The sequence below is a fragment of the Eufriesea mexicana genome, unplaced genomic scaffold (genome assembly GCF_001483705.2).
Source record: "Eufriesea mexicana isolate 0111107269 unplaced genomic scaffold, ASM148370v2 scaffold107, whole genome shotgun sequence".
Taxonomy (NCBI): Eukaryota; Metazoa; Arthropoda; class Insecta; order Hymenoptera; family Apidae; genus Eufriesea; species Eufriesea mexicana.
This window is the reverse complement of record NW_016908335.1, coordinates 1,953,408-1,981,211: the sequence shown is the minus strand read 5'-3', so window position 1 is coordinate 1,981,211 and position 27,804 is coordinate 1,953,408. Positions and strand designations below refer to the sequence as shown.

Sequence of the window (27,804 nt, the reverse complement as noted above, 5' to 3'; positions counted from 1 at the left end):
TCGATGAAAAACGAGGGCCGCCTCCTAATGAATTCCGCCGGCCGCTTTGCATATCTATGCGTGCCGCGTTTAACGCGCGATTTGTAGATAAACAATACGACGCCGCGAGCGGAGCGAGCGGCGCGGATCTACTTATGAATTAATTCCCTCTAATAGTCCGAGCCGATAACGAACTCCGCTCCCCGTCAGCCGCTTAACAAATACTTCCACCCTTCCATAAAGGCATGCTTATGCATACATCGATCTTTCCATCGATCCACCTTCCCTAAGCCACGCACCAACGATCTCGCACATCGCCGCTTGGGCCCCGCTTATCCGTTCATCCGTCCGAGGCTGTCGCTCCGTAACTCCTCGCCGATCCGTCATTTTCACCGGCCTCCATCCTCGTCCCTCTCGCTACGAATACGCTCACTCTCGGTCCCGGTGGCGCTTCGTAACGAACAGAGGACCGCGATCAGGAGCGACAGAGACCACCTCGAGACAAAAAGAGGGGCGGCGGAGATGGAGCGAGATAGAGGAGCGAACGGAGCCGAGTTAAAGGAACACCTGTGCCAACTGGGGCGCAACCGGGCCACAGACGGATGGACGAGCGAACGGGTGGACAAAACAGGTGGGCCGTCACGCCGGGATTCTTCGCGAGTCCCGTGGGCCTTACAAGTCTTTAACTCTTTGGGACCCGACGCGGCGCCACCGTTCCGCATCGCTACCGATCCCCGGAAAAATCGTTTTCCAAGCATTCCGGAAAAATTCGGCTTTTATGTACAGTACCGAGGTATACTCGTATCGGTAATCGGAGTGTCAAAGATTCTGCTGTTTCTAGATAGCGAACCAGAGGCGAGATAGATCCAATTTTCTTCGCGAGTCCCGTGGGCCTTACGAGTCTTCAACTCGTTCCGACCCGACTCGACGCGGCGCCACCGTTTCGCATCGCTACCGATTTCAAGAAAAATCGTTTTCCAAGCATTCCAGCAGAGTTCGGCTTTTCTGTAGAGTACCGAGGTATATTCGTATCGGTAATTGAAGCGTCAAAGATTCCACTATCTCTACATACTGAACCGGAGGCGAGATAGATCCAATTGTGTCGCGTGTGGAACTAGCCTAGGTCGGAAGATCGGAAAACAGTTTAAGACGTAATGGGGTATAGACGCGACGAGAATGACTCAGCGTATGCGTTAACCGATTGCCTTAGGTTCGATATATCGACCTTTGACGCGCGTGCACGTATTTGCATATACGTAGAATCGTACATCGTCATAGAATACGAACTCGAGTCTCTGTTATAGTACCCGGATCAACGAAACGAGTCGATGAAAGTATACTCGTTTATTTCCCTTTTTCTCCGTCTAGAACGAACAGATATCGCCTCGTTGGACCCCATGTGAGACGTTCCAATCTCGCCGTGGTAAGTGGAACACGTTGCTGGATGAAAAGTGGTCGTCGGAGAGGATCGATTTTCGCGGAGGGTTTCACGCGAACGCGTCGTCCCTGACTTTTCCGAGCGAATTTTAATTCGCGTGCACGACCGTCGTTATTTATGCAATTGCGCGGCTCGCATGCAGCGAGTGGTAAACAGGGTAATCAGTTGGCGCGGAGCGGGACGAGCTGAAAAGCCGCAGGCGCGGTGAGCGCGGGTAAAAATTTAATCGGGTGAATTGCAAGTTGGCTAATGCGTGTCTAGCGCGTGCGCCACGTAACGCGGCTGTTCGAGGAACGGGACGTGGAAAAGGGGGAAAAACAGGGCCGCAGGTTGACGGAAAAACTGCGTGCGTCGGGTTAATTCGCCTGATCGATAACCCACTTGCGTTCGTTTCGTGACCTCCAGGCGAGAGAACTCGTAAGACGAAGGAAGCTTTCGCGAATTCGCGTGATCCGGATTACGACGACTGGGGATAATCCGCGGGAAGGAGGCACGTATCGTCTCACCCTCGCGTTTAATCCTAAGCTTCGTTTCCTTCTCACCTCGCACGGTCGCGTTAATTATCCGACGATCGTAGGGACAATTTCGGTGCTCGCGAAGCGTTCCATAAGTAGCTGGACACTCGCGTCGTTGGACCTAGGCAACCGAGCTTTTCTACAAATGATACTGCAACCTGGTCCTAAAAAGGAGCAACACGATGACGGGAACCGTTCTTTCGCAACGGTCGTATTAATTATTCGACGATCGTAGGGACAATTTCGGTGCACGCGAAGCGTTCCATAAGTAGCTGGACACTCGCGTCGTTGGACCTAGGCAACCGAGCTTTTCTACAAATGATACCGCAACCTGGTCCTAAAAAGGAGCAACACGATGACGGAAACCGTTCTTTCGCAACGGTCGTATTAATTATTCGACGATCGTAGGGACAATTTCGGTGCTCGCGAAGCGTTCCATAAGTAGCTGGACACTCGCGTCGTTGGACCTAGGCAACCGAGCTTTTCTACAAATGATATTGCAACCTGGTCCCAAAAAGGAGCAACGCGTTGACAAGAACCGTTCTTTCGCGAATTCGCGTTGATCCAGATTACAATGACCGAGGGTAATTCGCGAAAAGAGGGCACGTATCGTCTCACCCTCGCGTTTAATCCTAAGCTTCGCTTCCTTCTCACCTTGTACCGTCACGGTAATTATCTAGCGATCGTAGGGATAATATCTTGGTTAGGTTAGGATAGGGTGGCTTTGACTTTTGTGCTATACACTGCGATTATATGGACTTCAGCAATGAGGAGGGCAGAAATCCACCGAATAGCAGTGTATAGCACAAAAGTCGAGGTGCACGCGAAGCATTCCATAAGTAGCTGGACACTCGCGTCGTTGGACCTAGGCAACCGAGCTTTTCTACAAATGATACTGCAACCTAGTCCCAAAAAGGAGCAACACGATGACGGGAGCCGTTCTTTCGCAACGGTCGTATTAATTATCCGACGATCGTAGGGACAATTTCGGTGCTCGCGAAGCGTTCCATAAGTAGCTGGACACTCGCGTCGTTGGACCTAGGCAACCAAGCTTTTCTACAAATGATACTGCAACCTGGTCCTAAAAAGGAGCAACGCGTTGACGGGAACCGTTCTTTCGCGAATTCGCGTTGATCCAAATTACAATGGCCGAAGATAATCCGCGAGAAGGAGGACCGTATCGTTTCATATCGTTTCACCCTCGCGTTTAATTCTAAGCTTTGCTTTCTTTTCACTTCGCACGGTCGCGTTAATTATCCAGCGGCCGTAGGGATAATTTCGGTGCACGCGAAGCGTTCCGGAAGTGGCCGGACACTCGGCGTCGTTGGTCCCAGGCGGGCGAGGTTTTTTACAAATGATACCGCAACCCGGTCCCAAAAAGGAGCAACGCGACGGCAGGAACCGTTTACGTCGGAGGAGCAGAGAGGAGGGGAACCGGGGCTGATGGAAAAGGTGGCTGGAAGCGAGCGGATCGAAGGCCGTTTTTAGCGTGCTCAAAGGAGAACCGGTGCTCCCGATAAATCATAACACGGACGATGTATCGGCGTGTCCAGAATCTCTCCACCTTCGCTTCCGGGCCGCGGGCTGGCACAGGCGATATCACCTGCCGAATTGGCTGCCTACCGGGCGCACGCGGCACCGAATACTTGCGGTCGTCGGGCCGGTAAGCGCCGAAACCGCGGCCAGATGTTACCTCGAGTCGGTCGAAGAAGGTGGCGAAGATCGCGATCGTACATTACGAGTCCCCTTATCGAGCTCCGGGACCGCGGACGACCAGCTGCGTATTCTCGGCTCCCGCCGACCCGCCACGCCGAATTTATCGCTCGGATCTTCGTATAATAACCTAATCGGCCGTTGTATCGTTGTTGCCGAGTTTTTCGCCACGATCTCGCTCGTAACGCGCGCGTCACGCCGGCCCGATTCTCCGCGACCTGGCCCCGAAACTATGCGACGCTTTTTCACCGGGGGCCCGCTCGCTCGAATCGATTCCCCGTAACGAATTAGCGTGTAGGAATCGCGATCGATTAGACCGGACACAGCGTTCGTTAGCGGGCTTTTTATCCCGGGCGGAATTCCAGCCGCGCGGCAGCCGGTCGAGCGAAGAAACGTTTCGTCGAACGGTTAACCATCTATTAACGATGACGCTTTCCGTCCCGACGCTAAACGCTATCTCTAATCTTTGCCTACACGCAACGCTGGCAGCGGATATCGCGGCGGGTCGAGTCACCGTAGCGGCAAAAATCGCGTAAAATAATCGCGCGTACTCGGCCCAGATCCGGCGCGTCGAATTTATCGATCCGTCGATCTTCGTATAATGAGCTAATCGGATGTTGCATCGTTGCCGGCATCGTTGCATCGTTCCTGAAACTACGAGCAAGTACGTGCAGCCCGTCCGGGAGCCGGGCGAATTAAGCGTAGCCGAGAAAGCCGCGCGGAGAAGAAGGCAGCGCGAGGGAGGAAGCGAGAGAGCGAGGCAGAAAGCAGCAGAACGGGCGGAAAGAAGGATCGGAGCTGTCTGAGCGGCAGAAAGGGTGAGAAGGAGAAGGCGAGGCCGGAGTAGGGTGAAACAATGAGAGGAAGTGAAGGTCCAACGAGTGCGGCTTCTTTCCATTCCCGATTGCCATGGAACTTGGCCCAAGATATCATCCGTCCCTCCATTCTCTCATCAACGTGCCCGTTAGGTGTACATCCAAGCGAGATATATCTGCCGTACGATGCCCCTCGCGTCGGCCATTATCTCGATCAGCTTGACCTAGCCTATGCATCGCGATCCTATTCTAAATTACGCTCTTTTCTTTCTCGGAACACGGAGCTTCGGCTTTCCTCCCGTTCGTTTCGCGTGGCGAGCTACTTTCCACGGATTCTAGGGATATGCACTAGCAAGATGGCGCTTTCCTCGTTGATTTGAGGTTAGAAAATAAACACGGTGCTTCGCGTATTCGGTGAGATGGTAGCTTTAATCAACCCCTTGGCTACTGTGGGCCCGCATATACGCGCTCAGAAATTTTGCTTTTGTGATACGGAAGGCGCATATAAGCGCTCAACACAGTTTGCTTTTCTCACACGGAGGGCGCATCTCTACCCAAAATTTTGCCGTTCTCGGCAGACATTGTAAATAAATTCCTACCCGTGTGGTACGACAGGTACGTTTCAAAGTCTGTCGTAGTCAAAGGGTTAAGAATAGGAGAAAATAAGGGATATAATGCTATTGTAGTTTCAAAAGTTAGGAAACGAACTTAGCGTATTCAGGAAGATAGTAATATTAATTAAGAATAAGGAAAATAGGAGATATAATACAATTTATACAGATAGACTTTTAATTCGATGGTTGAAAAGAGCCGTATGCAGCGAAGAATGACGCGGAATTGACCATCGAGAGTCAGGAAAGAACAAACGCTTGATCCCTCTACAGCTCTCGACTGTTTTATATCGGCGCCAAACGTCGGAGACGCTTTAGGACAAAAGTGACAATGTATATCGTCTTTCAATAAACACAATTATGGAGATACAATTATAGTCCGATGTCTGGAATCACGATAGAAAATAAAAGTTCGATCCTTCGATCACGGCGAAGAATAACGCGGAACTGACTACCGGGTGTCAAGAAAGAACAAACGCTTGGTCCTCTACAGCTCCCGACTGTTTTATATCAAAATTGTTTCAAACATCGGAACACTTTGTGGCACAGGATTTCGGATAATAAGATAGACTCATGGTGCATAGAAATTTTATTGCGTCTTAAATGAAAAAATTGGTATAGAATTAATTTTTATAAAAATTAACTTACTTTTACAATTTTTCATATGAAGCCAGGAAAAAGAGATTGTCGCGATGAACCTTCTGCTTGCAACAATTGATGAATATGTATTGACACGTTGAATGTTACCAATTTATAACATTTGTTGAAGGTATTATCAACTATTTTAATAAACCTGTGAGCACGCAGCTATTGCAGTATTTCGAGGTGGGACTAAAATGTCCCACCATGATTTACGGTGCATCAAAAAGGTGGGACACTTTTAATCCCAGCATGCCCCAAGGAGTTAAGTGACAATGTACAGTGGGCCCTCGACTTTCGTCTAAGACAGTAATTTTAATTAGGTTAATTAGTTAGATCAATTAGATTAGGAAAAACGATTTTTATGTCCGTATGCAGCGAAGAATGACACGGAACTGACCATCGAGAGTCAGGAAAGAACAAACGCTTGATCCCTCTACAGCTCTCGACAGCTTTATATCAGCTCCAAACGTTGGAGACGCTTTAGGACAAAAGTGACAGTATATAACGTAATCTTTCAACAAACTTGTCAAGAGAGTTAGAGGTAGAGAATACCACCCTTTCCTTTTTCCTTCAAAGAAAGGCTTAAAAAGTAGAATTTCTAAAAATTTGCGAAATAGCGAATTGCGCGAAAGTCGAGAAAAGTTAGTACAGCGTTGTCTCTCAACAATTTTGTTACTAGATTGCCTCTACCTCTGTTCCTACATACATACATTCGTACACGCGTTCCACTGTAGATCGTGTTCGCGTATCCCCTTATCGGCCGTACAGACAGGCGCGACAGGCTTGCGCGAAGCAGTTTTCCCGGATACGGAAGATCGAATCCGTGCGTGTCCTTTGATTATTGCTCGAACATCTTGACAGCTCGTTATTCGCGACTAAAGAAAAAGGCCGACGCGAAAACACTAGGCAACGCAGCCTTTCGTCTCTGACGAAATTGCTCGCCGCTGTGCCTGTCCCGCGGATAAGCCAATCTCTGGTAATTCGTATAATCTCGGCGTCGAGGACGACGTGCACAGGCGAGTACGTTCCCTTCGGGTGGTTTTCACTGGAACGCGGTTTATTTCGAAACGCTCGGATCCGATCGGTCATCGATACACGCGGACAACTCGCGCTCGAGAGGCAAGATTCTATCGCGTGTCACCGGCGACTGAATCAGCGAGGAGGAATGCAGCGTCAATTATGACGACGCGAAATTTTTCCGCCAAAGTCACTCCTCGTTCGCCGTTCGATCGTTCCGCGAGAATTCCGCGAGCACGGTCACGAATCCGCGTATCCGGTGCGCTCGCGCGTTTCCAGCGAGGGGTGTAGAGGATGAATTTTTCCGCTCGCGTGAAATGGAGCGAGTTCGCGGGAAACATATGGACGGGGGCAATTGGAACGCGGATCCGCGGCACGGCCGTGTGTGCCCCGTGTATCCTGTAGCATCGTCCTGGTGGTAATAGCCAGGTAAGTGTCCAGCTCACGCATGCTGCGCGGCCTATGCGTGCGCGCTGGCTACGTGCGTGATGCTCGCGTCCGAGGGTGTCGATCGAGACAGCGCGGAACTAACCGATCTGCGACTTTTCCTTGAAAATCCCCGGCAAAGGCCTTCTTTCATCCTCGAGATGGGAATTTAAAAAGAATTTAATTTGTCATCGGCGTAGCAGCTATTGGGAACGCGGGGACGTGCGTGGTTCGGGCGGCCTGGCGAGAAGAAGCGTTGGAAACGATTCCCAAGGCAAGGCGACATATGCACGCGAGTAGCAGCGAGAGACAAAGCGATCGGAGGCGAGTCGGGGCGAGTCGAGGCGAGTTGGAGCTCTGGTACGGAGCGCGTAAGTGTGCGTAAACGCGCGTAATAGGCAGGGAGGGGCACAGCAGCTGGCGTCAGAGTGACAAGATCTAAAATTAGAGTGCTCGCGTTGCGTGTCGATCGTCGCATGCGCTTATCATACGCCCCCTTCCGGCTTCGCCTTATTTTCATAACTTCTTTCGATTCTTTCCTCTGCCTCCCATCGCGCGTCTCTCTCTGCTCCCTCGATCCCTCGTGTCTCCTCGCTCGCTTTCGCCACTGCAGCTTTCTCTCTCTCTTTCTTCCTCCCCCGTCTGGTATCACCGTTTCCCTCTCTCTCTCTTTCTCCCTTTCTCTCCCTGTCCGATCGCTGCTCCCGTTTCTTTTCTTTTCTCGTCTTTTCCGTTCGAGAACACGCGGTCCCTGTGCCCGGAGAAACCGTGAGAAGGAGATCGATGATGGAAGGGCCCCGAGGATAGACCGCGAACTCGTCGGCGATGAATTGTTCGCGGTGGCGCGCGAAACCGAGGAATTTTGTCGGGCTGAAAGGGATGCGAGCATATCTTGTCGGGTCAGGGGGTGGCAAGAGGTGGTCAGGTGTTGCGAGACGAGTAATCGTACCACGAGTGGTGTACTCGCACGCACGCGTACGCGTCCGCTGGAAAGCGCTGCTGTGCGAGAGGCTGCAGTCACGAAATCGCTCCTCTCGGCCCGATTATTATTTACCGATTCGAAATACCGCCGAAATACCGTATCTTCTTCAACATAACCGCAGCTCGAGTACCGTTCGATACTCGCGCGTGGTTCTTTGCTCGTGGCCGGGAAAAACTCGGATACGGAACAGGTAAATCGCTGGTTGCTGCTCGAATAGTATCGTCCGGACCTTTGCCTTTTTATTTCCTTCCTCCTACACGCGAAAGTTAGCTATAAATCGATGAGACATCCGCGTCGGACGAAGCACCTCGCGTCGCCGACAGAAACTAAGCGGGCATAGGAGTGGAAACTAATGACCGTGGCGCGTGTGTCCACCTGTAATTTAACATAAGTACGAACCCGTAGGTCGTTGCAACCGCGGCCGTTTGCGCGCGTTGCACAGATAAGTGCAGGCTACGTACTTTATGCAACCGCCCACGTCGTTTCGTGCGCGAGGCAAAAAATATCCGGAGGATTTAGGAGCGTCACGGTGTGGACGTCGCCAGGCGTTTTCCCTGGTCGCCGCGGCGTGGAAAAGCGATGGAAATTTCTGCTGCCCGTTGTTCCCGCCATTCCGCACGCTCCTGCTCGCGTAAATGCTTCGCACGTAATTCTCGCGGCAACATAGACGCCGTTGCGTTCCGCGCGTTTACGGGGATGGCCGCGGCGCGGCGCGGCGGTGAATTTTAAACATGGCTGACCCGACCCACCCTGCGCGAGATACTCGAAATACGCGAAATGCGGGAAACGCGTCGCGACCGCTCCACTTTTCGACGCAAGGCACTCGCAGAGGTATCACGGCAGATCGCCTGTCTCGTCGCGAGAGCGGCGTACTTGGCTTCCTCGGCCAAGTGCGCAATCCGGGGGCAATTTAGAGATGTCTCGATAGAGGGTAATTGCTATTCCGTGGGAGCCGAAGAAACGGTGAAATTATAGCCGTGTCTAGCATCGCGGCGACGTGCGATTCGGCTCGAGCGTGTGTGTACCGGCTGGGACGGTGTATCTTTACGCGTCGATGAGATCCGACGCTAACGACCATGCCACGAAAGAAAAGTCCGACCTGTAGACAAACACACCGGGCGACCTGCGAGGAAATAGATGCACGCCGTCTGCCTATTATCCTTTTATCGGCCAGATCCGCGGGTTAATTAAGGATGCACTTATTCCGCCCTGGCGGAAGCTCTTCCCACTTTCGAAAGGAGTGCAAACAAGAGCAGAAGCCGCTTATCGGCTTTCGATCGCACGCACCGAGCTCCTAAAACGTATCGCTTTATTCGATTGCCGTCGTTCGTGTCTCATTGTTTCCTCGCTTTCCGCCTTTCCAGCCTGTGCCCGGCTGAACACCGGTCCAAGAGGAGGCGGTTTTTATCGGCGATCGACGTCTCCTCGCGAGGACAGACGCCGAACCGCCGCGGCTGTCCCCGATTTCACGTTACGCAGAAAGTTCGTCTGGAGCGCGCGCGAGCGGGCCTGCGACGACGTCTCGCTTCCTGCCGGGTGCAGCTGCCGTGAAATCGCGGATCACGGCCGCGGTGTGAAATCGCCGCTGTCCCCTTCAGCCTGCTCTCCTTTCGTACGGATTTCAGCCGGCGCGCCGGTTCGATCCGCGATCCACGTGCCCGCTTTTTACGCCTGCGCCCGTTTCTTTTTCTCGCCGCGACTCTCTCGCGCCATGCCATCGCATCGGTAAGACGCGACCGCTCGACCTGCCCGATTCCTCCTCGAGCGAAGGAAAAACGCGCGCGATCGCGTTCCTCGTACGCTCGAATTTGTTCCCTCGTTAACGAGTCGCCGACGCGAGATCCATACCGATCGTACGCGCGCACGATTGCTTATAAACGGACTGTAGATAAGCACGGTGCAAATATCTGTATATTTAGGTAAACGAGACAAACGAGGCAAACTGGTGAAATTATTCATTACTCTGTCAGTTTTCTAGCTACCATTTTCTACGTTACACACTCTTCCTCGTGCCTACTGTTTGACAAATGCGTGTTCCCGTGATAACTTTTATTTTGCCCATTGCGTACATACTTTCTCCTCCTCTGTTTTCCGATTCTTTTAATGCGTTGTTTGAACTTTTAGCTAGTAATGATACGAATAATAGCTAGTCGGTATCGTTGAAACTTTGCACGATACGCGCTTACGTATTCAACTTTCGTTTTGCATCGAACTGTCGTCTTCCTTTTTCGCGTTCTCGCTGAAGATGACATTTCGCGCGGTGTTATATAGTCGTCGTATAATCGTCGTATAGTCGTCGTATAGTCGTCGTATAGTCGCATAATCGCATAGTCGTATAGTAGGGTGGCTTGGGATGCGTAATAAAGTTGGTTGGCGAAACGAAAGGCGAGTAACGGTAACACAATGGGTCGAAGAAGATTTATACGTGGTACACACGTGCCTGTGAGCGGCGCATCAAGCGGGCAATCGTGTCCTTTTTGCTCGCGATCCACGCAATCTCCCCGAGTATAAACGCACGCGGGGACCACGTACGTCGAGGAATGCGAAGCAAGCAGTGCAAAAGGGCGGTACATCTGCGCCGACCAGCGAAAAGACGGGCGCGTGTATTTAGCGGTGTGCAGGTTGGTCGTGCACCGGGTTAAAAGGAGGGTGCATATCGCGAGATAGGATCGGACGCGGTAGCCGAGTACGACCGGCTGGTCGAGATAACCATCGAACCAAACGAAGCTGGCCAACCCCTTTCGGCTGACTTTTCAGCCACCTTGCAACGATTCGGATATCGCGACTGATCTATCTCTCCCTCGCATTTCGGCCCACTTTATATCGTATACATACATGCGAATGGGCCCCGACGATATATCGCCATCTGTGGCTCATTAGCTTAAGCGGTACAAACCGAGTAGCGTGGTCTCTCGCCTCGCTTCGTTGCGCCTTACCACGCGGACTCCGCACAGTCCGCTCGACTCCGCTCGACTCCACTCGCCTCGCCTCGCCTATCACCGCTTAACGGCCATTATACGGATTATTACCTTACTTCTCGAGTGGAAAACCGCCAACTGACGCCGTCCTGAACCTAGAAACCGAATTTTTTTACGGCACATAGTTGCTCGCCACCTTCCGGCTATCTAGCCAACTATCGAAACCATCCGTGCCTCGCGGCCAATCGTCACGCCTCTCGTTAAACTTTACCGCGACACGGGGTTCGGTTAAACATGGCGCCCGCCTAATCTGCTTGATCGATTTCGCCAATTTCGACCGATGACGGAGTTTGTTTCGGACTCGCGTACGGTGGTCTCGAACAATTACACGAGCATCTGTGAGTTTTAAGTCGTATTTGTCGAACGGATTAGTGTCGGATAATAAGACGCTGACGCAAACTGTGACTGCGAGCTGCACGTGCATGGAACGACAAAAATTCTGACGTTCTAATAGCCTGACAGGCTAATGCGTGCGTATACGAGATGCGTCGTTCCGCGAATCTTATTAGCGATGCGCGCGCATCTTAATCAGTCTCGGAATGTCGCGACACGCAGCACGCGGTTTCGTCCACTCGCGACCATGTGACTCGGATTAACGTTCGATCTGCCCGTCGATAATATGTCGAATTTCGCTGACCTGCGTATTCGCTTACGCGAGTGGAAACCTTCGTTAGGAAAGTTATAGGAACCCAACGTTTCTCAGGTAAACAGCTCGTCGACGAACTCGCCGGCGTTTCTCATGTAAACATTTCGACGACGAACTCGCCGGCGTGTCTCGTATAAGCATTTCAACGCCCGACTCGCTCACGAACGGACATCAGTGTGACGACGGCGTTCGTATAACACACCTCGTGTGCGAATTTTCGAGAATATGCTGGTTGCTTCGAAAAACAGGTAATTCTTTTTGTCTATCGTATGTTTGAACGATCGTAAGCAGGAATATACCATAGCCGAGTAATCTTTCCTCGTGGAATGGTATATATACGTGGTATATCTAGTAATCGCTCGATTGTGTGTCTATCGTATGTTTGAACGATCGTAAGCAGGAATATACCATAGCCGAGTAATCTTTCCTCGTGCAATGGTATATATACGTGGTATATCTAGTAATCGCTCGATTGTCCCCTAGATGGCAGTGCGTCCCGCGACAAGCGAATCTGCTCGGACGACAACGTGGCGCGATCAGTGTGGTAAATTCTTCGATATCGATAGAAACAGTGCGTGACAGTCGAAAATACGATTCACGAAGATGACTTCGACGACGACCGGTCTGCATGGCCGCCACCCACGCTGGCAGGAACACGAACGAACAGGTAGGTAATACACGGTGTACGGTGGCACGACAATGGTCGCGTCGTTGTCACAATGACAAGAAGGGAACCGGTATTGAAAGGCAAATGAGAGGCAGCGCTACTCTTCCTCGCCTTTTAGTTCATCTCCTTTCTGTCGCGCACCCACATCCGCTGCCTTTCAAGTAGCACCCCAAAACACACCTTACGCAAATTAATGTCGCATGCTAACAGGGCCCCGGTTCGAATGACCGGGACAACCAAGTGCCTAAGGACAGTTGGCTCGTCATCGTCTTTAATAATGATTCATCGCCATACGGCGCGACTAATTGTTTACCGGTCGTTCACAAGCAGCTTCTTCACCGTGAACGTTTCTTCTGTCGTCGATACGGCCACGCATGCATATGTATTCTCACGTGGCTTTCTCTTTTGTTTTCTTTCCGTTCCACTGCTATTTTACGACTCGTTTTCTTCTTCGATTCGATCCCGGGTTTCCTGTTTGTTTTCCTTCTGTTCACGATCCGTCCCTTATTTTCTAGCTCGCTTCTCAGTGTCACACGAATCGAGACGTTTCTCCGGAATATTCGAAAAGCATTCCAAGCTTCATCGTGCTTGCTAGATTTAGCTGTCGTGCTTGTTACACATTCGTCGATTAAAATTCCTTCCGTATCTATTTTATAACCTGAAAATTATTTGTCGTCGGTATTGCAGCGACTCTCGATATAAATCGAGCAATAATCGGAATCACTGGAACGAAATCGCGTGCAGAGTAACTGCATTGCCAACAGCGCGGACTTGCCTCGCCATCTGCCGGTAGTCGCATCGATGCAATTTTTACTCGAACGTTTCGTATCGAAATTAACGTATCGATGTATTTAGATATACGTAGCGTGGAATAAATTTTACGCGTAATTTAACAAATCTTCAATTGTATCCGGCTTTATTTCAATTTGTATCTCGTACAGTACTTTACGCGTTTTTCGTTCTTACATTTGGCAGAGTTTACCGACGGTAGTTAGCCAAATTCGCAGGTGGGAGATCGCGACCTTATCGACAGTGGAAAATTATTCTCCGTCGGAATAATATTATTGGCAAACCATCAATAACGATCGATCCGTTACACCTTTGGACCACGTAGGCAGGAAAATGGTGTCGAAATAAAGACGAAAATAATCTCGGCATGCATGGAACCCGTAAACGGCTTCAAAGGAGAACCCGGATGCAATGTTACATCTAGATAACTTTTATTAACCAATATAATCGTATATCGTTACAAATGATGGCGGCACGACGCGGTGCCGCCCCAACGGATTACAATGAAACGGCGTGTTAACGTTATACAATCAAAATGGGAATCGACGAATGAGCGAATTTACGAATGCTTACGGTCGTATCGTCGCTACTCGACTCGAAGAAACTGCGTACACGACAACATGTAATTTGTAGAAGTTTTATCCTTGTGTGTTGCGTGTCGAAACGTTACTCTAATCCCATTGTTTGCGTGAAATCTTCCGTTCGCCAGCTCCTCGATTATTCTATCTGACAGAGTGGTGAGTATGTCGGTTGTGCGCGCGTATTGTGTACGTGTACAAACTGTAATTATGCTCGAAGACATCGAAAACTCACTACGTAATGTTAAATGACGACGCGTCGCGGATTTGCCAGCGAGTTCGCGCCCTCGCGGCGCTTTCCTCTTCATCGTCACGGCAAATAATTGCACCCTAATTATCCCGCAATTCGCTTGGTAATTCGCTTAGGTAATTCGCATGGTAATTCGCTCGGTAATTTCGCCGCGCGCTCGATCCGGCCGCCATTATGGTACTCGAATCGAGGCTTCGCGTGTCCGCCGCGAGTTCCACCGGTTTCCGGCAAATCCGCCACTCGTTGGTTAGGCTTACGGCTACTATCGAGATACTGATGTACATACACAAGAACCATGATCCTCCTGTTCTCTACAACACGGCCAGAGTATACAAAGACGTTGTTTGCCGAATAAAAACGTGTCGCACGCGCACCGTTGCCTCAGTCACTCGCGCAAACGCACTCCTCACGCACTCGGACACGCACTCTCGAGAAACGTTGCAAGGGTATTGGCTTTCGTGTATTTTCCTTCGACAGTAGGGCCTCGATCCACCTGGCTCTAGGTTATCCGATTTATCGATCCTCGATCCGCGTTCCTTGTAAATACGTGCACGTAGAACGAGAAAAGTATTCGCACACCCGGTATATCACGAGGAAGTTCATTTTACCAGAAATTTCGTAATACTCTAATACGTAGAGCATAATCGGATCTACATGGTGCAATTCTTTTACGGGCAGGAAGTCTTTTTAAGGGACCCAAACGGGCCCTCGAAGTCTCGGAAGCTTTACATGCTCGAATCATAGTCTTTTCTCGGATTTTTTTTTGCAAATAGAGCGATAGAGCATGAGAAGTTAAACATTTCTAGTATAAAAAGGTGCGCTGTATATTATACTGTTATAAAATTCAGTTCGTTTGCTTATAGCATAGGTGTTCAACTCGTGGTCCAATATTATATGTAAAATGTCAAATGGATGTATGAAACAGTGTCAAACTAATTCCACGTTGCTATCTTCATAATAAAAAGTCACGAATTAATAAAGTTTCAATTATTCGAGTATGTTAGCTATATATTTTATGGTCTTTTGATGCTCATCGTTAGTGTTAGGGTATATTTAGTGTAGCTTAAAACAACTCGCCTGCTTTCACTGTGACTCAGGGGTGCGGCTAAAAAGTTGAACACCCCTGGTTTAGAGTGGTGTCGCACTGAAAAAACGATTATTTCGTGTAAAATCCATTACCACGTACCTAAATTCCTAAAATTTAATATTCGTAAGAATTTCCTCGCGATATATCGCGCATGCGATACTCTTCGTGCCCACTGTGCATAGATTTTCGGAATAATGATTACCACATTGGAGGAAATTTACTTCCAGGGATAAAAGCTTCAACTTTTGCGGGAAACGTGTTTTCTGTTCTCTTCCGGAACTCGGGCTCCGGTTTATCCGGTTGGTGAGCCGGTTAATCGAGGTCTTACCGCGTATCTTCGCTCGTTTTCCGTTTTCTGCTCGAAAATCGCCAGGCTATTGTTTTCTGCTCTCTTTGTAACGGCCTCTTGCTCGTGTTCGCCATCTTGTCCATCCTTTCCCGTCTCTGTTGCCGCTTTCCTCGGCTTTGGTTGGTCCTGTGTGGCAGTGCCTCGTTAACTAAGGTTCCCGTGTCAACGTCACGGTGATTTCTTCTCGTCCCCGTGGACTCGCAACCCCTTTTCTTCCTTTCTCGATCCGATACCTGCCGATCCCCGCGCAGAGCTTTGGCGAAAAGCTTCGGCGTTAAAGCCTCGGGACTCGAGCGGAGGAAAGATCGAACGAACGCTTGCCTTTCCGTTCTCGGATCGTCGAAATCGCGCAAGATGGCGATTTGGTTTCTCTCGCGGTTGAAACGAGGGAGTCGAGGGCAAGGGGGTGCGAATCGCTGCTGGATCGACGCCGATGGGAAATGTCGATCCTCTGGTCGGAAATCGGTCGACGACGAAACTAACGAGTGTTTCAGCTTTGAACTTTCAGGGAGAGGTTTGATGAGGTTGAATCACAATTTAAGGGAAACAGTCGCGGCACCCCCTTTCTATCGAAAGCGCCTCGAGAACTGAAGAACTCGCAACGCAATTGCTCTTTCGTTTCACAGACACTCTGCTTCGCGCGATAATAAATTATCGCGTTATCGTTATTTATATTATAATATCGCACGCGGCACTCTGTTCGCACATCGAAGTCAATAAAAGATCTCCATAATCGTATTTATATTTATATATATATATATCTATCTATATATATATATATATATAATATATTTTTTAATTTTTTTTCATATTTATATCGTATTACCTTTTTAATAATGTCGTCTCGGATTACAATTATGTATAATTAATCTTTATGTATAATTAGTGTCACAACTTCGTCCCTCTCGTTTCCTCTTATCCTCACACCCATCTATCTTTCTCACTCGCTCTCTCGTTCTCACTCTCTCTCTCTTTGTTCCTCTTTCACCTATACATACGTCTAAGAATTAAAATATTTAGACTCGAATAACTAGGTACGTACTTCGACCAGGGAGACTTCCGGTTGGGGAGGAGGGGTTGGATTTCTTTCCATCTTTCTTCTCGGTTTCACGGGATCCGTGGAGGGATTTTCTCAATGTATAACGACTATGTAAACACACGTATTCTCTCTGCTTGCTCGACCATTGCTCTACGATGCATATCCATAGCGAATCGAACGCGAAAGGTCCACCTGTCTTCTCTCGAGCTCTCGAGATAGCTTCGAGAACGCTAATCGACGATGATAATCGATGATAATCGATGGTAATCAATGGTAACCTCCCCTCGTCGGTGGTATGCGTGGCTGTCTCTGTGTGTGTGTGTATGCGTGTTCGTGTGTAGGATTCACTACCAGTGTACCATGCTACAATTTCGTCGTCGTATAATCTTCCCTTACACGTCCATCTTGAAACCACGTCTACGATATTTCGTTACTCATAATCTCTTAATCTCGCGATAAAATCTACATCCGTGGTTCGTCATCGTCTCCGCTCCGCCGCGGCGCGAACACGTCCGCGTGTAGCGCGAAGCGGAGGACGAAAAATGAGAAAAAGGGGAAAGAAAATGGAAATACTCTCTACTCTTTATACACGATTCTTCCTTCTCCGCATTCTCCGCCATCGTCGTCGCCATCCTCGTCCTATTCTCTTCCATTTATACACGAACGTCGTTCGTCTGCGACTCGAGTACATCGATATCGTGGGAACGCTTTGTACGGAGCGTGAACGTCGAAAGGGTGTGTGTGTGTGTGTGTCGATAAAAGATTCTAAAAGTTAGAAAGAATTTTGTACTTTGCAGCACGCAACGAGAAAGAACGTCGGAATTGTTTTGGCGCGTCTTCTCCGTCCGGTTGTTTGATTTGCTGTTTGTCGATCGGTCGGCAAACGAGCGGACAAGCGTGGTCCTTTGCCGAGGGAACGGCGAGTCCTTGTGCTCGCGTGAACAAAACATATCGTTCGCGAGACCAAAAAGCGTCGTATCATCTTGCTTGAACGCGGCGCAACGGAATTACCCTGTTCCTGCATCGAGTCTCTTCTCCGATTTTCCCGCCAGCTCGCACCGTCTTTCATCCCTCTTGCGCTTTCCTCGCGAGAAAGAGATCGCACGGGCTCTATTCGCCTATCAACTATCGTGGGCCATGCTAACGGAGAGTGTACTCGATCAGCTAATATGAGGTGACTTCCTCGAGAAGATCCTTCGCTCTTCGTGTCCCCTCGGTTTCTCCGCGAGTCCCCGCCATCTTGGTCACGTGGTGCCGAACGGGTCCACGGTGCACCGCGATTCCAAGATGTCGGACGACGCAGACCCAGAGCGGTCGAAGAGCGAAACAAACCCTCGAATGCTCTCGATGCACGATGGGGCGAAGGTACATATATAATATATAAAAGTAGAAAATTTGACGGCAGTATATAGAGATCGTAAAAGGTGCGAAACGCGGTGAAAGGAAATGGGCCCTATTTCGTGAAATGGCATTGCACGTACTCGGTGCTGGTTCTGTACTTTTGTCTCTCTATAGCTCTTTTTGTGCTTTACGTCGTGGCGAATACGATCGTTTAATTCTCTGCTCTGTCCCTATTTTCGAAATTTCGTCAACTCGGCGGTTATCGATCAACCTGTTTCCTCCTGATCCGTGCTCTCTCGTCTGGCTATACCGATCAAGGAAGCAACGTCCAAGCCGTTTTATGCTAAGAGAACCGAGGATAAAATACATAACGCGCGTAAAAAAATAAAACGACGCTTCGCGATCCTCTGCAGGGACTTTCCACGCGAAGTTCCGACCTCGAGGACGCAGCATCCACACCTGCGCCTTCCACTTTGGCCCTCGACCTTTGTTAAATCGTCGATCGAGTTCCCCGTTCTTTCCTCGATGAGGACCGTAAAAGCAACGTCTTCGTTGTCGCCCCCTGTTCCGCGCTTCATCCTCGACCGTTCTTGCCGAGAACGGCCTAGAAGGAGGCCCCAAGCTGCCCCGATTTCTCCAGCGATCCACGAACGCCCCAAGATATGTCCAATTATCATCGACCAGCTTCTCCGAGTCTCCCCTTACCTGCAGCTGATAATCCCATCCCTTCCGTCCCAGTCTTCGAGCCGGGATCTCGATCGACTCGGGGGAACATCGGGCGAAGGAGGTCGAGATGGATCGTGCAGCCGGGAATGGAATGTTCGAGTCGTCGAAAGGCAACCTGGACCTCGTGGTTCACCGTTCTTCGATCTATCCCTCGATTCTGTCCGCGAACGACGATCACTCCGGGCCACTGATCCCAAAGAGCGGCCTCTTCGTCTAGTCGAGACGCGCCTTGTAGCTGGTCTTCCATATCTCCGCGAACGTGACCGCGCTATGGAACCTGTGGAAGATGCAGAGCGGCAGGGTGACCCTCTGCACGATGGCCCAGGCGAGGAACCCGTAGAAATCGAGCTGCACCGGGTTCGCCATCACCTTCTGCGACTCGAACGTGTAGATCACCCACATGGTCAAATTGCAGATTAGCAGGAAGGTGACCACCTGTCGGCCAGGCTTGCTACGGTCGTGCTCGGGCAGGTGGACCCGTCTGCGGGACACGTCCGCTATGAAGAGCATCTGAAGGATCACCTGTGCGACTGACAGGAGACCGGTCAGCATCACCAGAAGGTTCGGCTCGTGAGTGAACGCCGCCAAGGAGCCAGCGATCACGCTGAACACCGAGTAGACGTACAAACCGAAGCCGGACACGCGCAGGAGAATGTCGTTCAACACGCTCTGCTCTTCGGCTTTGAATTTCAAGCTCTGCACACGTATGAATCCCACGATTATGGCCACGATCGAGAGTACCATCAGCACGCAGTGAGACACGCCTGCTAGGTAAATGGCGACCAGACCAAAGTCCGGATGATGGATCAGCACGAAGAACAGGATCAGGCAGATCAGCGAGCCGACCAGTAGCAACAGGCCGAAGAACAATCCTTTGCTCGCTCCCACGCAGTCCACCCTCGTGTGACCTGTTTCAGCGTTCAGACCGTCGTCTTGAGCGTTTATTGGATTACAATTACGCCAATCGTAAAGTTACTCGAAGAGCAAGGTAGATAGTTGAAAATGAGAGAAGAAGGATCGTTACCTGCGTGAGCCAAGGCGACAGCCCTTCGAGACAGCATAGCCTCTAGACGGCGCTCTAGGTCGGCTTCGACTTGATGAGGCCAACGAGGATGTCGTCCAATGTGTTTCCACATTACATAGATCACAGCAGCGCTGATCAGACTGTACTCGATGATGAACGGGAACAGGTACGGTTCTGCGTCTTGCACTATGGTCCCCATGATATTCACTCGACCGCAAGAATTCGATGCCATCTCCTCGTCCGTCAGCGCCTCCGCGTAGGCTCCGTAGTTCGGGCTCCAGTATTCGCTGCTGTTCGTCTGATTTCTCGGGTTGAAGAATTGGTGTACCTGTTTGGTGACGAATGGTCGGTTAGTTGGTCATGGTTACCGTCAGAGGTGTCCTCGGACGAATTTCGTTACCTCCTCTTTGGTATCAGCCTGAGGTGCATCGATGAGGTCCATGAAGAAAGACGAGAATGTCGTGGACGTGGTAGGGGTAGTGGTGGTGGTGGAGGTGGTGGTGGCGGTCGTAGTGGTCGTAGTTGGAGTAGTCGGGTTGGTCCTTTCGTCGGCAGTAGCGTTCGATGTGAGCGTAGTGAGGAACGTGGACAAAGTGTTGGCAGTGGTCGTAGTCAAACTAGGCTGAGAGGCTGAGGTGGAAGTAGTCGTGGTGGTCGGAGGGTTCCAACCGGAAGTACTGGCCGATGCCGGTGTGGTGACAGCATTCGCGATCGCATTCGCCGTGGTCTTCATCACTCGACCCAACGAGGCTGCTACCGTGGCGACCGACGAGAAAACGGTCGACGACCTCGTGGCGGTTAATGGCGCCTCTCGCAACAGGGCCACGTCTCGTGGCGCTGTTCCCAATATGGCTCCCGCGTTTCGCATCGAGTGCTGCTTAATGCTCTCTAAACGCGTTCATTTGCGACATTAGCGAGCTTCCACGAGCACAGTTCCTTTTTTAAGATAGAATTTACCGAGAATGCCTGCTTCGAACTGGCCCATTTTCTGATGGTGCTTCGTGATCTCCTTGATGCTCTCCAACACCAGAGTGCGAATCCAGACGCAGAGATTGGTGGCCATCACGTGCATCAGGCCGAAACGCGCGATCACTTTGAAGCGATGAATGTTCAGCTAGGAAAAGGAATAGTCAATCTTCGAATCGAAAGTCATTGAGAGAAGGAATTAAAAGACTATTATTTTCCATACTTGGCTACCTACCCTCGAGTTCATGAAGATGAAGTACATCTGCATGAACGTGAAAATCATTTGAAGAACCGGATTCACTCCTTGAAGGATCTGATAGCACGGTGACGTAGGCGGCACCTCGAAGAAGGTGCCGAATTCTAAGCCATTGTAGACCATCGTGCCCAATCCGAAAGCTGAGAAGGAACGAGTTAAAATTCGTATCTCGAGATAACGCGAATTAAAATCTGCACTCGAACTCGTCTCACCGATCGTTCCAATCCTGAGGAAGAAGCTTCCATGACTCTGGTCGTTCTGCGAAGTCTTCCGCTTTCGTAGAGCCCTAGTGGCCACCCCAGCCTCGACGTCAGCGGCATCCTAAATCAATTTTCCTCTTCTCAAATTGCTAGTCAAATTATCGGTTAACCTTATTCCACTAACAGCGTATTCTCTAGACTAGAATGAACTTTGCAACTGCCACCCGGTGACCGAAAAGGGCAGCAATCTTTGACGAGGATGGAACTGCCGAGTTTCAGTTTAGGAGTGGATTCACGCGATAATGAATGGGTGAACCGTAGCACGTGCCTTCTGGTAGAAGCTCGATGAAGACGGGTAACCCACTTACGTCAGCATCGAAAGTGTCTCTTTTAAAATCGCGCCATCGGCTCGATACCGTGGTTTCACTGTGGCGAAACAGCGTCCACGAAAGCTATTCGAGTCAACGGAATTGGTCACGGTCCGTTCCCTGTCTCTAGCCGCTATTTCGAACCTATTTCGAATATTCCCGTTCACTCGACGTACCCTATCCCATCGATTCTCTCGAAACCCAAGACCCCCTACGCTCCACCTAAAGCGAAAGATTCTCGTAACCTGACCTGATACTCTTTCTTGCTTTTCGACGACTTCTGCTCCTTGTCCTTCTTGTCTTTCTTCTTGTTCTTCTCCTTCGGCTCCTTGGGTGGTTTCGGTGGCCTCGGAGGCGGCGGTGGCGTGTCGCTACCCCTCGAGCAGCAGGCGCTCTCTTGCAGCAGGAAGCAGAACACGTAGAGCAGGAACAGGATGCTAACGCCGTACAGATACGTGAAGAATCCCTCGTAGTAGTAGAGTGGCAGCTTGTGCGTGACCACCTCGCTTATCACGTAAGCGATGCACACCACCACCAGCAGCTTCGCGTAGATGAAGCTCATGATAATGAACAGCGAGGTCCTGCAAGACAGAAAGAAAATCGGGAACTCGATTTTATATTCCCCAACGGCAACGCGGGTCATACGCCATCGTTGTTGCGTCTCTGCAACGATCGAGACCGCAGTTCTTCAGTCTCACCGTTTCTTACGGACTATTTGCACCCTACTCTCGTGTCTCGCAGCACCCCCGAGTCTGTTTACGTTGTTGTTTTCCATACACGGCACAATTTCCACTTCCATCGCGAATTTCTCTTCCTACTTCATCGTCCAGTATCCCAAACGGTATTTACACTCGCGTAATGAACCACGTTGATCTCGGCTTGTTAGCCAGCTTGGACTGCTGCGTGGAGGACCACGGCCGATCCACTGGCATGCTATTTTCGATCTCGAACAGGCAGTTTCACCGCGAGCACCGAACTCGTCGATCTTTCACAGCCTCTTCCAGTACTCCCCTGTCTTCTCTCTCTCTCTCTCTCTCTCTCTTCTTCTCGGTTCGACTGGTCGCTAATTTTAATTGTCCGCTATCCGGGATCACTCGTCCATCTCCGATCACGCGCGTCCTCCGCGTCAGACCTGAGGAAGCACAGCGGCGCGAGCTCGGCTCTTGGCTGCACCTAGAGCTCTCGCGCTTCTGCACCGCGTTCGTCAGCCGTGGCGGCGTTCTTTTCTCGTTAAAGGTTAGGTCGCGAGATCGATAATTTGCGTACGCGAAGCGGAGAGTGCGTCGTTGGCCGATCTCGGCGCGGAAATTAATCGCGCGAAACCGGATTCGTTTCCTCGGTCCCTTCGCTCGTCCGATCACGGCGCGGATGACGCACGCGTGCACGTAACGATGGAAATAACAAACGGAGAAACGTGGAGAAAAGGCGAAGCGATATCGCGGAATCGGCGGAGCGTCTGTGGCGCGATTGCAACGCGACGCGACGTCTGCACGGGAATATCAGGGGCTCAGCAACGTATGGTGCATCTTCGCGAAGGAGGGCTTAACCACCCTTTGTCACGCTGGCATTTCAGGGGTTGGGGCGCAGACTTTATTGTGTTCCGCACGAGCCTGTACACTCGTGTCAGGCATTTTTTTTCTTTGCTCTTCGATGATTATCGCGGGCCGGATAAAGGATCGTGATATTTAGCCAGGCACATCCAGCCTCCGTTTTATTTTCTACTCGACTCGTAACCCGATGATATTTCCGCCATCGACCACGCTCCGGCTACCCACGCGATTTTTCCGTCGCGATTACCTCGCAGCTTACGTAACCGGTGAATCTTTCGCATTTTTCACGGTTAAACGAGCGGAGAGCTCGTATCGCTAACGAGGCTCGTCGATACTTCCGTCGGAGTTTTAGAGTAATAACGCGTTTCAATTGCAATTTCATTTCCCCGTAACGAATCGTGGGGGCGACTGTACGAGTGCTCTATACCGAATTTCAGTTGCTTCGATGTATAATATAACGAGGTAAAACGAGTGGCAACTTTTAGCGGTAAAACACAGTGTGTGCACGTTTTTCGCAATCACCGAGGAATCGAAGATACTAGCCTCCCGTTATTTTATCTTTCTCCTGGTAGATCGGCAGGATCCACAAGGGTAGTATTCATCGCGTAGGCAGAAATTTTTGCGCAGAATCGGGGAGCACGGTCGTTTCTTATTCCAGCGTCGAGTGCCTGCGAGCTGCTATAAGAAAGCGGCGACACACGCGAGGCAGAAATAGTTTCGTGGTTCTCCCATAAACCGTGCGTCTACTTGCTCCGCGAGTTTTCCACGCTTTTAACGTCGCCTGGTATTATCGCGAAAATTCCGGTAACTTTACACGCCGAGCGCGTATTTTCCCGCTGCGGGGCGAGGGGATGCCTCGAGGGATGAAAGTTTTCCGAAGTTTTCGCGGCGATAGGAGACAGAACGGAGGAGAGAGAGAGAGAGAGAGGGGGAAAGAGAGAGAAGAGAAGCGGCGTATCCCACGGTATGGCCTTTTTTCCACTCGTGGAGAAGAAAAGCGGCGAGAAGTGGAAACAGCGGCGGATAGGAGTGACTCGGAGCGAAGCAGGCTGTGGCACACGGTCGATATTTCGAAGTACCTACTTTCAGCCGCTGGTCTTTCTCTCTGTACCTCACCCTCTCGACTCACCCTCGCCTCATCTGTGTCCTCTCCACGAATTTCGCTCTCCCCTTCGCGTTCAATCACGCTCGTATTCTTTTCCACCAGTCGTTTATGCTCGCGCTGCGTCGTTCTCGCCTGCTCCCGGTCAGACCCGTTGCCGTTTCGCCTTCCATTCCACGGGATATACCCCTTTTCACCCTCTTTGCCCCCGTTCGCCCGCCCCCCTTCGCCCCTGCGCGTCCGTCTCGCTTTTAAAAGGTACCTTAATTTCGATCCTATTTTAACCGCGGACCATTTTAGCCCGCGTTTCGTACCCGTCGTTGATTTACGGCAACGTTTTCGCGTTATTTTCGGCCACGGGGATTGTTTTGCGAGCGTTTCGCGATGCTCGTGTTGCCGGCGCGGAGGTATGTGCAGTCACGTTCACGGGGCCGGTAATACTGTCCTGTCTCAGCGTCTAGACCGGCGGAGCTTCGCTTTCAGCCCGTGTTAATGCAATTGCGACTGCGACTGTGTAATTCGAGAAGGTATTGCTCGGCCGTGCTCCGTGTATACATCGTCGTATCACTGTCATGCTTTGCCACTCGATCGATATTAATAAATTATAAATCCCGGCGAAACTAGTTCGCGCCATCGTCGATCGGCTGATCGATGCTTCTTCTTCTTTCCTCCCCATTCTTTTCCGTTCTTCTTCATTTTTTCCCTTTTTTCCCCTTTTTCTCTTTATCACACCGAGAGTGTACACGGTTGACGTGTGACGATCCAGGCCGAATAGACCGGTCCTCCCGTTGCCTCTTTTCACGATTCCCCGACGAGGAGAACGCGCGACCGAGCGCTCCCTCGACTCCCGTTTCACGCTCGACGCGCGTTCATCAATTTGCATGAAAAAAAGGTGTCGTCGCGTTCCAGGGTTAATGCTCGACGGCCTGCCTCTCCACCCGTGGCCTGGCTCGATATATCGAAGATAAACCGCACACGCATACCGTCCCTCCTCGAAATACGTTCGCGCTCCACTTCCTCGATTCTTTCTCGAGAATGATTTCCATTCGTTCGTGGCCGCAACCTCGGTCGGTTAGTTGCTTCTTTCAGCCTGGGGTAGTAGGCGGTGTACGTGCGCGAGTGCATAACTCGGGGCCGCGTATAATGCACGCTAGACGCAAGACGCTTCATAGGCAGCAGCGCGACAGCTAACGAAGTGCGTCGTAAATAGACACGCAGACGAAAGCTTCCACCTCTTGCCGCCATTTCGAGTCGAACGCACAGAGTGTCCCGTAATGAATGGCACGGCCGAGGAAGCCGCGACTTTGCGCGAGAAAAATTCATCCTGCACTCGTCGACTATTTCTCCCGGTATGGAGACTGCACGGGGAGATTCTTCGTCTCCGCGACAAATTCCAGAGAAAAACACTGGAAGATTTATTCTTCCGAGAATTACGCGAGATTTAACGAAATTTACTCCACGTTCTATGATAAAGGACGAAGAAAATCCACTTTTGCCGGAACGCGGATAGAGACGCTTCGTTTTTATTGCAAATGCGAGAGGAAGAAGCGAGAAAGAGGGACGGAAAGATTTATTTTGCCAAGGTGTAATTTGTTGGGATGCTAGAGACACAAGTCGAGACATCTTACATGTAACCTCGATGTTAAAAAATGTTCTTTGATCACGTACCGATGATTGTGTGCGTGTCGGTCGGTCATCTGCCGAATTTTTCTGTTCGAGCGACTCACTCTCTATTGAGTCGTTGAAACGCACACACCGATCGAGTCATCTATTATTAAAGTGTTTCTTTTTGTAATAAGTGTTCCTTTCTTTTAACTCCACTGCCATCCCAAATTCTGTCGTAATTAATCCAGATTTAACCAGATGGCGAAATTTGTTATTCCATGTGCCGTGACGAATCGTCGGGTACTTTTGCCAGTGGGTGGATAGAGTTCTTTTCAATGGTAAACGGAGGATTTATTTTTCCGAGATAAATTAAGCGAGATTTAATTTATTCGACGTGCTCGGCCCATCGCGATTGCATCGTTCGTTATACGAGGCTCCTTATTCTTCTCTCGTTGCGCCCATTCATGCGGCCGCACGTTCATTCGATCAGTCCTCGTCTCTTTTCTTTCCCCTCTAATCGTGGGCGTTTGAAAAGCGTCAACCCGTGGGATAAATGCGATCCGCTTGGCTGGAAGAAAGGCCTGGAATCGGTCGCGAATGGAAATCGTTACGCGCGTCTGGTTGGGCGTGCAAGTCCGGAAGCAGCCTGCCAGGAGCCTGGGTCGTTCGGGATCCGCGGTGCACGCGTTGCATGCTCGTGCTTCCGGATCATGATTTCCGCGATGGACGCGCATCCCGACGTCGAGAGACGTTCGGCCCGGTATTCGTCCACGCGTTATCGAAATTCCGCAACGGACGGTCGAACGTACCCGTCGGGGACGCGATTATTCCGCCATGCTCGACGACTCGCCGACGAGAGGAGCTGACCACGAGCACCGAGTATCGGGGAAATCGCTTTATCGAGGCGAATTCGCCCGGTGGAATTTTTCGGCACAAAGCTCGACCTAGTTACTCGACGTTTGTCGCTTTATTCCGGCTGTTTCCCTTGGTTCCAGCCTCGCCTCGTTTGTCCAGGGGTAATTAAAGCGGGCGCGTAACAAAGAATCGAAACGCGGAATAAGCGAGGATTGCCGGAGTGGTCGGACCTGGTGCTCCTAAATAATTACCATTCGTTAGCGTGCAGATTACGGTAGTTCCGGTCAAGTGGATTCTTGACCTAGTCCCGTTCCTCCGGCGTAATTGCGCCGCGGAAAAGCATAACGTTCGACTAATCCCTCGTTAAAACGCGCGGAAGGCCGGTGTTCATGCTCCGGCCGGTTGCTAATGGCGCGGATTGCGCGGCTTTTAAATGAAAAGCGGGTCGACCGAGAGGACGCGACGGGCGGGACGAGTGAAAAAGAAAAGAAAATTGCGAAACGCAAGGGAAAAAAGGCATCCCTGTTTCTTCAGATGATTTTTATGTATGTATGTATTTTTTTTTTTTGGTCTTTTTTGTTTTTTTTTTTTTTTTTTTTTTTTGTTTTGTGGTTTCTACATCTACGGCCGGTCTTACTTTTTCGCTGGGGTCGAGCGCACGTTCTTCAGCTCCATCTCTTTGTTCGCCGCGTTGTTCTTCTCGGCGTTGTCCTGCGCGTTTGGCGACGAGTTTTGCGGATTCAGACATCTGGTCACCGGAAGCGTCGCCGTGTTGTCCGCAGCGGCTGCCTCCACGTCCACAGTGGCGACCTTGCAATCACCACCACCCACCATCGCGGTTCTCTTCTCCCCTCGCAATGGACCCTAACGATCGGCAAAAGACACGACTGGATCTCACCGGGAAAATATCACGATTTCCTATCGAGATCCAAACGCGGGATTCCCACTCCGACCGAACCTCGATTACGCCAACGGCGCCATTTTGGCGAACACCTACGGCACCGTTTCCGAAGTTTTCACGGGATCTCTCAAAGGGAAAGCCTGCCCCTTTTAGCGTAGAGATTCTGCCACGCTCGTTCCCTCTGCCGAAGGCAACGAACGATGAGAGGAATCGGACCGAGTCGAGCGAAGAGAGGTCGATCGGGGCGCGTCGCGATGGAGAGTCGACTCGGAAGACGGGTTCGGAGGCACCATTTCCGAAAAGGAGGGCAGCAGGCGCGAGTCAAAAACTCTCTCCCTCTCTCTCTCTCTCTCTCTCACTCCCTCTCTCTCTCACTCTCTCTCTCTCTC

At 50.8% G+C, this 27,804-nt stretch overlaps 2 protein-coding genes and 1 long non-coding RNA gene across 5 annotated transcripts in view; 1 reads left to right on the top strand and 2 right to left on the bottom strand.

Moving 5' to 3' along the window:
• The first annotated feature begins 11,942 nt into the window (after positions 1 to 11,942).
• LOC108555343 (uncharacterized) overlaps positions 11,943 to 27,804 on the top strand; it is a 20,226-nt gene continuing 4,364 nt past the window's right edge. The window contains exons 1-2 of the long non-coding RNA XR_001890768.1: positions 11,943 to 12,010; positions 12,246 to 12,429. This is a non-coding gene — a long non-coding RNA (uncharacterized LOC108555343). The remainder of the gene's footprint in view (positions 12,011 to 12,245; positions 12,430 to 27,804) is intronic.
• Positions 16,329 to 27,804, bottom strand: part of OtopLa (proton channel otopetrin-like a) — a 33,053-nt gene continuing 21,577 nt past the window's right edge. For all 3 annotated transcript variants that reach the window (XM_017910932.1, XM_017910930.1, XM_017910931.1), the window contains exons 4-10: positions 21,653 to 21,983; positions 21,047 to 21,155; positions 20,814 to 20,974; positions 20,570 to 20,726; positions 20,013 to 20,500; positions 19,613 to 19,940; positions 16,329 to 19,496 (exon numbers count right to left, since the gene is read on the bottom strand). In XM_017910932.1, the coding sequence (XP_017766421.1) occupies positions 18,802 to 19,496; positions 19,613 to 19,940; positions 20,013 to 20,500; positions 20,570 to 20,726; positions 20,814 to 20,974; positions 21,047 to 21,155; positions 21,653 to 21,983 (2,269 nt within the window). In that variant the 3' untranslated portion in view covers positions 16,329 to 18,801. The remainder of the gene's footprint in view (positions 19,497 to 19,612; positions 19,941 to 20,012; positions 20,501 to 20,569; positions 20,727 to 20,813; positions 20,975 to 21,046; positions 21,156 to 21,652; positions 21,984 to 27,804) is intronic.
• LOC108555342 (uncharacterized) overlaps positions 27,145 to 27,804 on the bottom strand; it is a 3,631-nt gene continuing 2,971 nt past the window's right edge. The window contains exon 2 of the mRNA XM_017910933.1: positions 27,145 to 27,378. Within this exon, the coding sequence (XP_017766422.1) occupies positions 27,148 to 27,348 (201 nt within the window). The 5' untranslated portion in view covers positions 27,349 to 27,378 and the 3' untranslated portion in view covers positions 27,145 to 27,147. The remainder of the gene's footprint in view (positions 27,379 to 27,804) is intronic.